We start from the raw sequence: 13,284 nt of genomic DNA on the forward strand, positions 1-13,284 counted from the left end.
TTCCTCTGTTATTCTGTAGTTCTCTGTTAGCATTTTCATAATCTCCAGTTTCCATGTTTGATTTCTTGAGCTTGAGGATGGTGTTTTAATGTTACACCCGTGTAGAAATTTTCATAGAAACCATCCACAGTTATTTGGGAATCTTACCTAAAAAGTACTTGTAGTGCAAAGATGAACTCCCTTGAATGCCAATAAGCTACTGATCCCGTCAATTTAAAACCAATCTGACTACTAATATTTTGTGCTTCTGTAAATAATGAGGAAATGATTGATAGTTTTGTGTTATATTTGGTTCTGGGAAAGTACTAAGGAAAGGAAAAAAAAAATGAAGGAAATTGATCTTCTGATGTTTTTACTATTTAAAATATAAAAGAAAATAAAATCATTTAGTCTTTATAGAGAAGAGTGAAAAATAAGTAAAATTAGTTTGAAGAAACTTGTGAAAGTAATTTATTAACTTTTAAATCTATTTTTTATTTTTCTTCACTTTTTTTTTCCTCCAATTTTCCCGGAACCAAACATAGCATTGGAGTTTTCAGTCACTAATTAAGAGTTTCCTAAGCGAACACAAGTAGTGATCAGCTTCAGAAATGATGCTAAACCTGATTATCATTTATTTATGCCGGAAATCCTGTCATTAATTTTCTTTTCCTCCATCATGGTAATAGACACTTGCATATTTATGCACCCTGCTGCACATGAGCATCTTCAACGAGGATACTGCAAACACAGTTTGCTTTTACAGCCTGTTTTCTTCTCTCCTCCATAACTGATAAATCTAAAGCTTCAATGTTTTATTAATCCTTGCTGCTTGAATTTTATTGGGATATCAACTGCAATACAATTCTAGATCCCAAGGTTTCCCTCCTCCCTCAAATAATCCTGTAGACATGGTGAACAGCCAAACTACCTTGATATATCTTCAGCAGTTCAACCCCATTCTCCTTTGTGCTCTGTCTTAAGGGGATGGTTAGTGACAGTGTATAAGTTCCTTTTCCTCATGTGCCAGTGTCAGCCACATGATTTGAATGCTGCTGTGGGATATGTATCAGATCCATCAAATATGGGCATTGGTAAGCCCTTTAAGGGGATGGTTAGTGACAGTGAAAGTTATAACATAGTGATGAAGGCTTTTGAGTTCTGAACTTAAAAAAGTGAAAAACCGATTGATATCATATGAAATTTTAGTGTGGAATTCAATCAAACTCTTAAATTTTTTTACTCAACAAGCTTTTCTTTATACTCTTGTAATGGCATTCTTTTATTGACATTTATGTACCGAATTTCAGAAAATTCTGTTGAACTAGTTTGATAAATAAGATCTCAATTTCAATTTGGAAAGGTGTGGTAGACAAAGCAGACTTAGTAAAATGTCTTGGTTATTTGGTGATCACTAGATATTATAGACTCCAATCCAGTTATAGTATCATCATCTGGAAGAAAATTAAATTTTCTTCAACACTTGGAAGGAATCTTTTACTCACTTTCAAATTTTGCTACATATTTTATTTGAAATTTCATATGCTACTTGCAGTAGAATATTTTATCCCATTGGGATTTTAATCTCAAATAGGTATATACCAGGTTGTACTTTAGACTCTGCTTCTTTGATCACTTAAAGGAGAGCATTGGTATGGTAGTTGAGATGGCATCGGTGTGTACTTGCAAACCACTTAGTAGTTGAGATGGTACTTGTTACAAATCACATGGTTGTTGAGATACTATTTTTCTGCACTAGGAGACCTTACAACAAAGCCTACCAAAAAGGAAAAAAAAAGCAAAGAAAAAGGGAAAAAGAAATGAAGATGTTGCATTTGTATATATTTTAGGCCAAATTGTGTCAAACTTTCTTCTTCCCCTTCCCTCTTTTGACAAGAAACAAGACTGTTATCATTTATAGAAGGGAAGAATTTACAAAAAAGAATGAGTGATCCTGTGAAAAGAAGCTAAGCAGGAAGAAGGCAAAAAGAAACCAAGTGAGAGGACAGAAGATGAGATCCAGTGAGTCAATTGTCATGGTTGTGTAGGAAAAAAAAAAAATCATTTATATTGTGTATAGAATCCTGGTCCAAAAAAAAATTGGTGCGTTAATAAAAAAATTAATTATTCCAAAAAGTGAATGTATTCCAATCCACAAAACTAGAGAGAGAGAGGGAGGGAGTGAGGGAAGGAACTCCCAACCAAAACAAGTCTCATCTCTATAGAAGCAAAGAAAGGAAAAAAAAAACACAGGTTAAAATCATAAATTGGAAAAATACCTTGGCTTGTGAAGGAGGTGAAGGGAATTTTGCTTTACTGTTTCAAGCATGTGATACAAAGTTGAAGAAGGGTGTCATTTTGATGGAAAAAGAGAGCAAAAATAGAACTTCAAAGTGAGAAAATTCTGAAGTCCAATGGAGCATCTCATGCTTTCTGTATACGGTTAGGGCTGTTTGCAGAAGCCCTTTTCCAAGTTTAACTTATTTTTAAGTGGATAACAATTTTTGTATCACCAACTGCATTGCATGGATGGAATATATATATATATATATATCAAAGTTCTCTGTACTTGATATGATTATCAAAGAACCCCTAAATGATTATCAAAGAACCCCTAAATGATTATCAAACAACCCCTAAATGCATTGGCATGGACACAATTAATTAAAGTTCATCAAGTTTTCAACTGCATGTTTGTCAGTACTGGTTAATTGAACATTATTTTATTTGCTATAAATAATTGATTTAATATAATTATAGCTATAGTGTTCAATAACGTGAAGTCATGGTTCTACTGCCATATGGTAAATGAAATGTCTCAATACCCATAACTGGTGTGTTAACATTACTTGGATCAGGCTTATGATGCTATGGTGCACTGGTTGTACAAGTCCAGCTCCTGTATGGCAGCTGTGCCCTAACAAAAGCCATATAGTGCTGAATAACTGTACTGTATATTGATTGAACTCTTTGTTTTATCTCTTTTATATTCTGTTCATAATATAATCAGGGTCTCCTCCATAAGTTATGTATGCACCTGAATGTAATTCGTTAGCATTCAGATCCCTTTTCCCTTTCAAACTGTACATAATAATACTAATTAAAAGATGTTTTAGTAGTTTCATGTATTGCAGCTTACAGTGGTTAGTTTGATCATCAACAAGCTTGACTTGCCATGTTCTTGGGTATGATGTGGATTCCATCTCACAAAGTAATTACTTATACATAACCATATCTTTCTGCAGGTATGCTAAACTTAATATTTTATTTAGATATTCTATCAAACATAACTGATTATGATTGAGTTGTGCTTAATTTGGCACCAGGATGGTTCCGGTTGTGAAATATTAGCATTTAATATTACTTCAACCTTTTTCAGTTGTCTTAAACGTTTCTAAAATGGTACTTCTGTATTTTACTGTCCTATCATATATTTGTTTAATGGGCTAGGTTCCTAAGTTCTGTCTTGGCGACAAAGTTTTAAGTTTCAATGTTAATAGCTATGTAGTCTTAAAACACAGATAGATTGTTGTTTTCTATATTGAGTCTAATATGAAAACGTATAGATGTAATTACATCCAATGCTTGAAAATGTGGGATCTATTTTAGAACTAGTTGACTGGTTGGGATCTAGTTAATGGGAGGGAAGTTTTTTGTTTCTTTCTCCTTCTTTGCCATTTGCCACCCTTGCATATTTCCCGTGTACTTTGGTGTGCTTTTTTTTTTAGATTGGTGCTGTTAATATAATTTTGTTTGCCTATTCAGAAAAAAAAAAAGAAAAAAAAAAGTTAATGAGGTTTGCAGTAGACATATAAACTTTATTAGATTACTGATGAAACTTCATAAATATACCATGTTAGCAGGGCATATACATTACATTTATGAGTAAAACATCATTTATATGTTAGTTATGAATGCACTAGGAGCTATTTTTCTTTCTTAAATGGATAAGAATTTATCCTTGTGCTTCTTTCTTTAGTACAAAGCACATTTAGTTAAGTAACTGGCTCATTTTTCTTGTAGTAGGCATAATCTTTTGGGATTATGGAGTGAAAATGATGTAGAGCATCCTGAAAGTTCCACCATAAAATATGATTTCTAGTGAAATACTACTATTTGCTCATTTCACCTCTGCATAAGCTGCTCTACCCATCCCTTGCTTCACCTTGCTGTTAATTTTTCAGAGTATTTTAATCATGCAGGCCTTTGAGTTTCACTTTTTGACTTTATGTGCCATATTCCTTTCTTGAGGTCTTGGCTTGGAATTTTTTATTGACTGTGGTTTACCACCTTTAATTACCTATAGCTGTTGGATGTTTTAAAAGAGGAAATACTAAAATCAATATTTGGTAAAAAAATTTCTCATGGGTTAGTTAGATTTTGTATAATGTATAATTTCACCTCTCTTACCTTTCTCTTCATCTTATCTCCACAAAACTGAAAGGTCATTAAATATGGAGGAAAAGAACAATGGATGATTCATGGGGAGATACTCTTACCAGGTCTTCCATTTTTGTGTTATCTAATGAGTTTTTTTTTGTTGGAGTTGGCTATTATTTTGCAGGACATCAGTCCTTAATGAGGATGCAAGGAATTTTTGGTTGAATATGGATGGTGCTCATGAAAAACTGAAATTAAGAGAAAATTTCAGAGTTCCTTTTTGGAAATATTGGTTGACCTGTTCTCAGTGATTGCTCATTCAGAATAATTCAAATTTCAGTGAATATTATGGTTAAGATAGCTATGTTAGAACTCCTCTTTGTGTATTAGGCTTTGAGTTGAAGAAGATTTTTATTGATTCAGGAAGTGCATTTCTTTGAAGCAAATTGGTGGGACTCTGTGTAGAGTTTCCTCATCTGGTAAACATTAGATGTCTCTTAGATTTGGTCTACTAATTTCAGATCTTCAAGTGGCAGTCAGTCTACTGGAATACTTGCCAGGATTTCACTTTAAAATGCTTTGATTTGTCTTGATATAAGACTATTTATCATTTCACACACATTGTTAAGAACCATGTGTCAGCATTCTGAATCGTTAACTTACGTATGATCATGTCTAAAAGGAAGGTTTTGCCTTAAATTGGGTTATTTTATTATGGATCATAAGCTCATTAATAGAAAATTTGGAAAGTCTAAATTAATATGCCAATTGTTGGTAAGCTATGTTTTAGACACCTATTTTGTGGGTCACTCTTCACATGGAACTAATTTCTAAGAAATTTTATGGAAGGTTGTGTTTGAAAGCTGCAATAATCCTGGCCTATAGATACTATTGCAAGGACAAGCTAATAGAATGTCATCAATCTCCTAGCCTTACTGGTCAATCATGAATCACTTTCTGGCCTTCCTCTCTGTGTAGATTCTAAGTCCTAGACCCTTAAGTCCCCTTGTACTAGCTTGGTCTGACATTGTGAGAAAATCTGGAGATTTTTTACTTTCATTTTTGAATGATATGTGCAGGCTGATACCTGAATGCAGATCTGGGGTTTTATATCTGGTACTTGGAGACATGCTTGAAGTTGGCCACCTGGAGAGATGGGCTTTTCATGGTCTCTGCTTGTCCTGCACCTAATTGTTCATATAATCTACGTTGAACAAATTAGGACAAAATAATCTTGTGAAGTCACCACTGTTTCTATGTGTGTAGTTATTATTTCTATTTTTAGTTAGTCTATTCTAATAGATGGTGATAGTGTGTCTCTAATGGGCAGGCTAGTGTCAGTGTTGAGAGTTAAAGATCAACTTAGAGTCTTAGTTCTTTGATTTTTCAGTTGGATTTCTAATTTGGTTTGAATTCACTGATCAATTTTTAGGTTCAAGGCATGTCTGATCGGTCTAGCTGTAAGTTTCAGTGTTCAATCCTGATCAGGTAGGCTTGGTCCTAATTTATTCTAGCTTGTACAAGTGGGACTTTTATCCATGAAGTAGCATGTTTGGGAAAGCTTGGATGTTGCCATAGACGAGAGGAGAGTGGTAGAAGGGCCCCATGATATGTGTTGTTTGTTCAATACATGTTATTCTGCTACTGCTTGGTTGGAAGTGCTTTTCTATATTTCAGGAGGAAATATGAATGTTCTTTATTTTTGGTCTGAAACCCATGCTTCCTTTAGAAAGCAAGAATGCATATGCTGACAAAATGATGCTTTGGTGTGCATCTAATCTCTCATCAATTTCTTTTGGCTTATAGGTCTCTAGTTTTAGTTGGCCTGCAATTGATTTTGTTGTCCTTTTCTTTCCTAAGAAATTTCTGTTTGACGCATGGCATTATATAGTAATTTGATGATTCTCATTATAGGCAGCATGTGCATTACTTTTAATTGCTTATGCTGGATGGCTTTCGCATTAACCCCATTGACTGGTACTCAGCTGTAAAATTTTGAGGTTCTTGATGAGAGGGCTGGTGATCCAATTTATTTTACAATATCATGCCAAAAGGGAAAAGGTATTATACTTTCTAATCTCTAGAAACGGTAATTAATTGAATGTTACCGAGGAAACCTGATGATAGAAAGGAAGTTTTTGCATTGAAGTGGAGCCCTAAGGGCAAGTTCCTCAGGAATTCATTGCTAGTAAATGAAGGGATTTGAAAGACCTGATGCCTGGTTGAGTGGCTCCAAAAAATGACTAAACTATAGGATCTATATGTGCTGGCAAAGCTTCAAATAAGAAGATTTTGGTGAAGCGCACTCAATATGGACCTCCTTTCCAGAGGAAACAAACATCTTTAGCACCTTCCATGGACAAATAAATGGTCTTGATTTCTTGAGAGTTTGTCAGGATTAATTGCTTTATGGAAGTGGAAAACTTGTCACAAGATTTCTCAAGTGAATGGAGTTTCAATATTTAGTGGCACAGGGATGAGGGGATGAATGGTTGAGGGATTCTTGGCTCAGATGTGCAGGCTTATTGGTTTTATTTGGTGACAGTGCCAAACAATCTTCAATTTGGAATGAGTATTTCACTGTACACTAGGAATCTTTTGTTGGGCAGATGTGGGGCATAAGGTTGATAGTTTGTGAATGAGTAGGTAAATATGTGGGAAGGGAGACTAAGGGCAATGATGATGAACCAAGTAGGCACAAAACTCGTAGAATAAGGATACAAAAGAACAAAACTTTGTTCAGAAAAAATGGCAATAGCTAAGACTGTAAAGTGATGCTATGTGTGTGGGTTGGTTACTGCCTGGAAACCACCCTATTGGATTAGAAAAAGAAGTCCACACAGTGAGTGGTTCATCTGTATTCACTAGTACATGTTTCCTAGAAGAATTTTAAAGTGGAGGTTTTGCTTGGTCAGGGTTAGTGTTATGTTGGGATACGTATCTTCATATCAGTAAATAGTAGCTGGATCGATTACAAAAAATAATTCGATGTTTGACCCCATTCTCTCATTGTCTGTAGAAGGCATGTTTTCTTGACTATTAAGCATGAAGGAAATTGGTTGATCTTTCTACTTGTCGAATGAGACGGGCACATGGGCCATTCCCACCTAGTTGAAATATGGTTAACTTGTGGAGGGTGGTGTATTTCCTGTACCTGGCGTGAGAAATGGGGGTCTTTGCGTTATGTTATTTTGAGCCTAAAATGCTAGATGCTTGTGAAAGTTGATGATGATGATGGAGTTTGGGGTCATGGTTAAATTGATGATGAACATATTCGGTCGGCGTCAGCTTGGATCTATGAAGAAGGAATAAAGTGTTGGCTTCTGAGGATCAAGTATGGTCGCTAAGTAGTCAGATTACTTGGGAAGTCTGGAATCTGGATAGTGAAAGTGTAAATTGAATTTCAGAAACTCACAAATGATAATGGTATATGCAGGAATCAAATGAAGTTCATGGTACAAAAGGCTGGATATGTATGATAATTTTGGTGTAAAATCAACTTGTGGTTGGGACTTGGGAGTAGGGTTATGTTCATGTTAAACTTCAATTTCAAGTTTTTATGAGTTTTGGGTTTCACCATTAGGATTTTGCTTTTGTTTGCTTGATTTTCCTGAATTCTGCTGAATTAATGAGGAAATCAAATTGTTGTAGGTGATTAAAGGGTGCATGCTTGAACAAGGACTAAACCTCCCTCAACCTGTTGTCCTAAGATTAGTTGTTCTAGGACTATATGCTCTATACTATTGAGGTTTGTTCACTATTTACATACTTGGGGAATGGGCACTTGCTATGCATGATGCAGAAGTGGCAAAATGATGATTCATGTTGGATCCTTGTTTGAAAGCTAGTGCTCTCACTTCCATATTGAAAGCTGTTGAATTGTAATTCAGGAAAATTATGACCTGTCTATGTATTGCCTTAAAAGCATGGCTGGCAGTTAGTTCTCTTATAGTTGACGCTAGCATTTATATGGTCTAGAAAATACTTGTAGAGATGAACTTACAGCAAATTTGGCCGTGTCACTGTTTGCCTTGGAGAAACACCATCACAAGGACCAACTTTTCTATGATGCAGAGTGCACAAGATGCTCCCTCTCTGCACGGGTAGCGCCATTCACGCTAGGCTTTTACCCCACTGCACTGCTCCGTTCATGCATCTCTTATTCTCTTTACTCACGGTGGAAATTTGGGGAGCTAAGGGTAGATTACAAGGCGCAACATGCGATCTATATTCTCTTACAATGTCATTTTCAATTCCTAGTCATTAACGCGTGTCCTTTAGATTGAGTCCAAAAAGTAATCTCTATATTCTTTTGGTGAAGGCATACGCCTTGGTTGCAAATAGATTAACCTTGAATCGGACGGACCATAACTCAACCCGCATAAAATCACTATGCATGAACTGTCTTTTTGAGTCACTTACCCATGAGAACACGTCTTATTCCATTCACTGAAGGTCATCTTGGGTGGTCTAAATCTGATCGCAGGCACAGTATTTTTAGAAAAACCCCAAAAATTCTGATTAATTGCTTGTTTACTGTTGTCTGAATGTTTAACCCATGTCTTTCCAGGGGCCTTCCTTTTCTTGGCTGGGATTGGTATGGGGTGGTAGAGCATTATTGAACTTTTGGGTTCTGTCTTTTCTAAAGTTTGAAATTCATTTGGATTTTTTATTGGCTTCATTTATTCAAACTGCCACTCAATACCCTTACTATTGTTTTTCAGAAATTTTTTAGAACAATTAAGAGGAATAAAATGTTGAAATGGCCTAATTTTTCCTGGGTTTTTGCAGGAGAATTTTGTGAATTAAAGATGGGGATTCTATCTGGATGAGGTACCAGTCTGAACCCAAAATTTTGCAAACTTTTTATGGAATTCTAAGACCATAGTTTGCTTTCCTTGTTGGGTTTGTGATAAAAAGGTAGAAGTTGACCCCTAGGAGAAAGGGAAAGGTACTAGCTCCTAAACAAAAAATAATAGTAATAAAAGTGAAGCCAAAAAGCAAGAGAGGAGGAGGGTGGTTTCTCCACTAAATCCCCATCAAAATCCAGGTTGAGGTAGGTATAATCCACCAACTTCCTTTTAAACCAAATCCCAATTACTTCAAACCACCCAAAAAGCGACCCCCTCCACTTCCTCCTCTCAAGTCTCAACAACTCAATTGTCTACACAATCAAGATATAAACCAACTGTCAAAAACTTGAATTTCATTTCATTTCATTTGATCGTACCTTTGAGGTCAGATAATGACCCTACTGTGTAAATCATATTCCCTCAAATGCAATAAATTATAATAAGATATTAATACATTATAAATGATGAGTATTATGTATGACCCAAATGATAGTAAAAAAGGGTGGGGTAGCCTTGAAGGAAATGGCATCCTCTCAGCTGTCACCCAATAATATGATGTGAACTTATGAATATTAAGGATCAAGGAAAAAGGGGGAAAGGAGAGAATTATGGGGGCGGAGGGGGGAGTGATTTTATGTGAGGATGCTCCAATCAATGCCATCAATTGATGCAATCATAATAATAACTTTGACAACATTGTTGCTATATATGATAGAGCCAAATATTAAAAGAGTACTATCAATGAATGCCCCTATATTCCTATACTACTGTTACTCTATTCCTATACCCAATAAAATGCCTGACACCTTTTTCTTTTTTCAACTTCCTTTCAACTACCTTTCAAATACTTGGCCCATCTCACCCATCACTTTTTCCACCTCCCCACCTCCCACTCTCTTTAATGCCCATTTCCACCTCCCCTACCCCCCTTTTTTCTTTCCTTTAATCCCTTCTGTTTGGTTTTTGGTCTCTGCTGACAAATTTGTAGCAGTTAGTTCACAGTCAAAATTTTCTGAAAAAGTTTTTATACAGAAATTTTTCTGTGTTGAAAACTTTTACTCTATTATTAAAGATAAAGAAGAAAAATTCCAAGACCTTTTCCTGGAATATGTTACAAATGTTAGGGTAGGAAAGGAGCATAGCATTCAAATTTGGAACATTTTAGGGAAAGAAGGGGGGTTTTCAAATAGGTTGAAAGAACTTCTCAAGCCAAAGATGCCCAATTTTGAGAGGAAAAGGAGAAAGGGGAGTCAAAATGCCGGAATCTTCAACAGAAATGAGGATGTGGCAGCATCTGATTGGTGACTCAGACCCATGATGAAGAGATAATTAGAAAGGAAGATGTAGGGGGAAGTAGGCTTTAGTTACCCCAGTGGTGATGAATCCACCAAAGTCTTCAAAAGGGCACCAAAAAAAAAAAAAGGCAAAGCAAAAAGGGAGAAGAGCTGTATATAAGGAGTGAGTGACGGTAGCCTATTGGGTGGTGTTGAGTGGTGAGTGGCGAGTGGCGGTGGTGGAGATGGTGGTGGTGGTGATGGTGGTGGTGGTGGTGGTGGTGATGGGATGGTGGTGGGTGACAGGTTCACGTGACTGACCACCACCGTGAGTGAGTGGTGGATGTCTTGGTTGGCTTCATATCAACGCTAACAGCCAAAATAAGACCCAACCGCACCACCATTACCAACATAACCACAAAAAGATAACACCACCAAAATTAACAAAAGTTTCATTTCTATCATTAACTCTTTTGACAAACACCTCCCATTTCACTAATGCTAGTGGTCTCCTCCCCCACCCTTTGCTTTCCCACTCACTCCTCACTACCCCTCCTCCCCCTTTCCCCATTATTGCTTTCTGCCTTTCTTTTTTTTTCATTTTTTCATTTTTTTTCCTTTTGTATTTTTTTTTTTATTTTGGTTTTTTTGATACATGTTAGCAGCTAAAACTCATGTAAAAAGTTTAGAATGGGAAGACATGGATAGAGAGCCTAACCAAGAAGATCCACCTCTACTTCCTACCAATAACTCCAAGGAGGACTCTCCTAGAAAGCCACTTGGTGGTGGTAGTAGTGGTGGTGGTGGTGGTGGTGGCGGTGCCGGTGGCGCTGATAGATTGAAAAGAGATGAATGGAGCGAAGGTGCGGTTTCTAGCCTTCTTGAGGCCTATGAGACCAAATGGGTGCTCAGAAATCGCGCCAAGCTCAAGGGCCATGACTGGGAAGAGGTTGCACGCCATGTTTCATCTCGGGCCAATTGTACTAAATCTCCCAAGACTCAAACTCAGTGCAAGAATAAGATCGAGTCCATGAAGAAACGGTACCGGTCTGAGTCTGCCACTCCAGATGCCTCCTCATGGCCTTTGTTTCAGCGCCTTGATCTCTTGCTCCGGGGAAGTGGCGCCCCTCCTATGCCACCTCCAGTAACCACTCCTTTGATGTTGCTTGAAACATTGCCGCCTCAGCCACCCCCTCCGCCGTCTCAGCCTCCTCATCCTCTTATGATCACCCAAAACTCCCATGAGTCCAACGGCCTTCATCGGGCTGCCAAGGTCAGTGAGAAATCTCCTTTTCTCTATCAATTACGCATGAACTTCATACATGTATATATATATATCTTAGCAATATTCACAAGTGGAAAAAATTGTTCCTTTGAATTTCTTACAAGTACATTTTCCAAAGGCTTGTTTCCAAACCAATTCAATGAAGGATAGTCTGTAGTAAGCCTTCTACATTATGAGATTATACTTTTCTAATCCATATTCTTAATGTTCAATTCCCAGAAGAAAATTCTAGAAGAAGGAAAAAAATCGAAGTCCTTAGTTGAATTACACCCTAAATTTCTCCTTTGTCTTCCCCAAGGCATCTAAAATGTCACTTGAGAAATCACTTTGGATCCACTTGAAGTCAATCTAGATAGCTAGTATAATGTTGCTCAAAAACATATTGTAAAATTAGTTACCCATATGTAAAAATCATAAAAACTTGGTGCTATACCCTTTGATTTTAACAGGAAGATGCAGTGGGAACAAAATTGTCTGATCATGCATCAGATAAGGTTCCCATGGAGACGGATAGTAGCACACCAGCCCTCTACAGCGAAAAGGAGAAATTGAAGTCCAAGAAAATAAAGATGAGAATAGAGAAGAAGAAGAGGCGAAGAAGGGAAGATTGGGAGGTGGCTGAGAGCATTAGGTGGCTAGCAGAAGTAGTTGTAAGGTCAGAGCAAGCAAGGATGGACACCATGAGAGAGCTGGAGAGGATGAGAGTGGAAGCTGATGCCAAGAGAGGTGAGATGGATCTCAAGCGCACTGAGATCATTGCCAACACTCAGTTGGAGATTGCTAGGCTCTTTGCAGGCAGTGGGAAAGGCGTCGATTCTTCATTGAGAATTGGAAGAAGTTGATTATGATAATATATGTACTTATATGTATAGACTTTGTGTTAACACTGAAGAGAAGGAAGGGGTCAGAAAACTTTACTATAGAGGTACTATTGTGGGGGGAAATAACATCTCTACCTCATTGTAATATTATATCTTTAATTCAACAAGCGCAGTGTTTTACATGGAAAGATTCAATTACAGTCACTTTCCATGCAAAAGCTTGATAACCTAGGAATCAACTTGGTTGTGTAAATGCAGCCCAAGAGTTGCATTAGGAGGGGAGGAGTAAAGAATCTGTTATATACTACAGCCTAATTTGATTCAATGAAAATCAGACACCCACTGGCCTTGTTATCAGTATGCTATTAGTTTGTGGAATTTCTATAGTTGTTAACCCAATGGTAATGCAAAATGAATAGTCCAAAACTACATGGGAAATCCCTGGTTTTCTGTCTACAAAGAAAATTGTGAGGGTGCCATGAATGGTGATTGTTGGGGTGCAATAATACAGCTCTTAAGTTCAGGGATGGGTGCATGGTGTGATGTTGAATGTTATAAAGGTTTGGTTTACTTTCATTGAACACTAATTGGTTTTTAGATAAGGTGATTAAAGCTCGATCCGGAAATTAGTATCAGAGCCAAGGGTTATGGTTTCTAGTTAGGGAGTGTCATATAACCTGGGAATGGATCTC

General features: G+C 37.0%; 1 protein-coding gene across 3 annotated transcripts; it reads left to right on the top strand.

Moving 5' to 3' along the window:
* The first annotated feature begins 8,971 nt into the window (after positions 1-8,971).
* Positions 8,972-12,949, top strand: LOC117927452 (trihelix transcription factor ASIL1-like). Of its 3 annotated transcripts, none has more exons than XM_034846937.1 (3): positions 8,972-9,192; positions 11,149-11,759; positions 12,221-12,949. In XM_034846937.1, exons 2-3 carry the CDS (start codon positions 11,187-11,189, stop codon positions 12,611-12,613), a joined length of 966 nt encoding a protein of 321 aa, XP_034702828.1. In that variant the 5' UTR covers positions 8,972-9,192; positions 11,149-11,186; the 3' UTR covers positions 12,614-12,949. The 3 variants fall into 3 exon arrangements, with proteins under 3 accessions (XP_034702828.1, XP_034702827.1, XP_034702826.1); XM_034846936.1 differs by having other exon boundaries at positions 9,170-9,192; positions 11,152-11,759; XM_034846935.1 differs by lacking the exon at positions 8,972-9,192 and having other exon boundaries at positions 10,790-11,759.
* The last annotated feature ends 335 nt before the right edge of the window (positions 12,950-13,284 follow it).

This window comes from Vitis riparia, chromosome 13 (assembly GCF_004353265.1).
Source record: "Vitis riparia cultivar Riparia Gloire de Montpellier isolate 1030 chromosome 13, EGFV_Vit.rip_1.0, whole genome shotgun sequence".
Classification (NCBI taxonomy): Eukaryota; Viridiplantae; Streptophyta; class Magnoliopsida; order Vitales; family Vitaceae; genus Vitis; species Vitis riparia.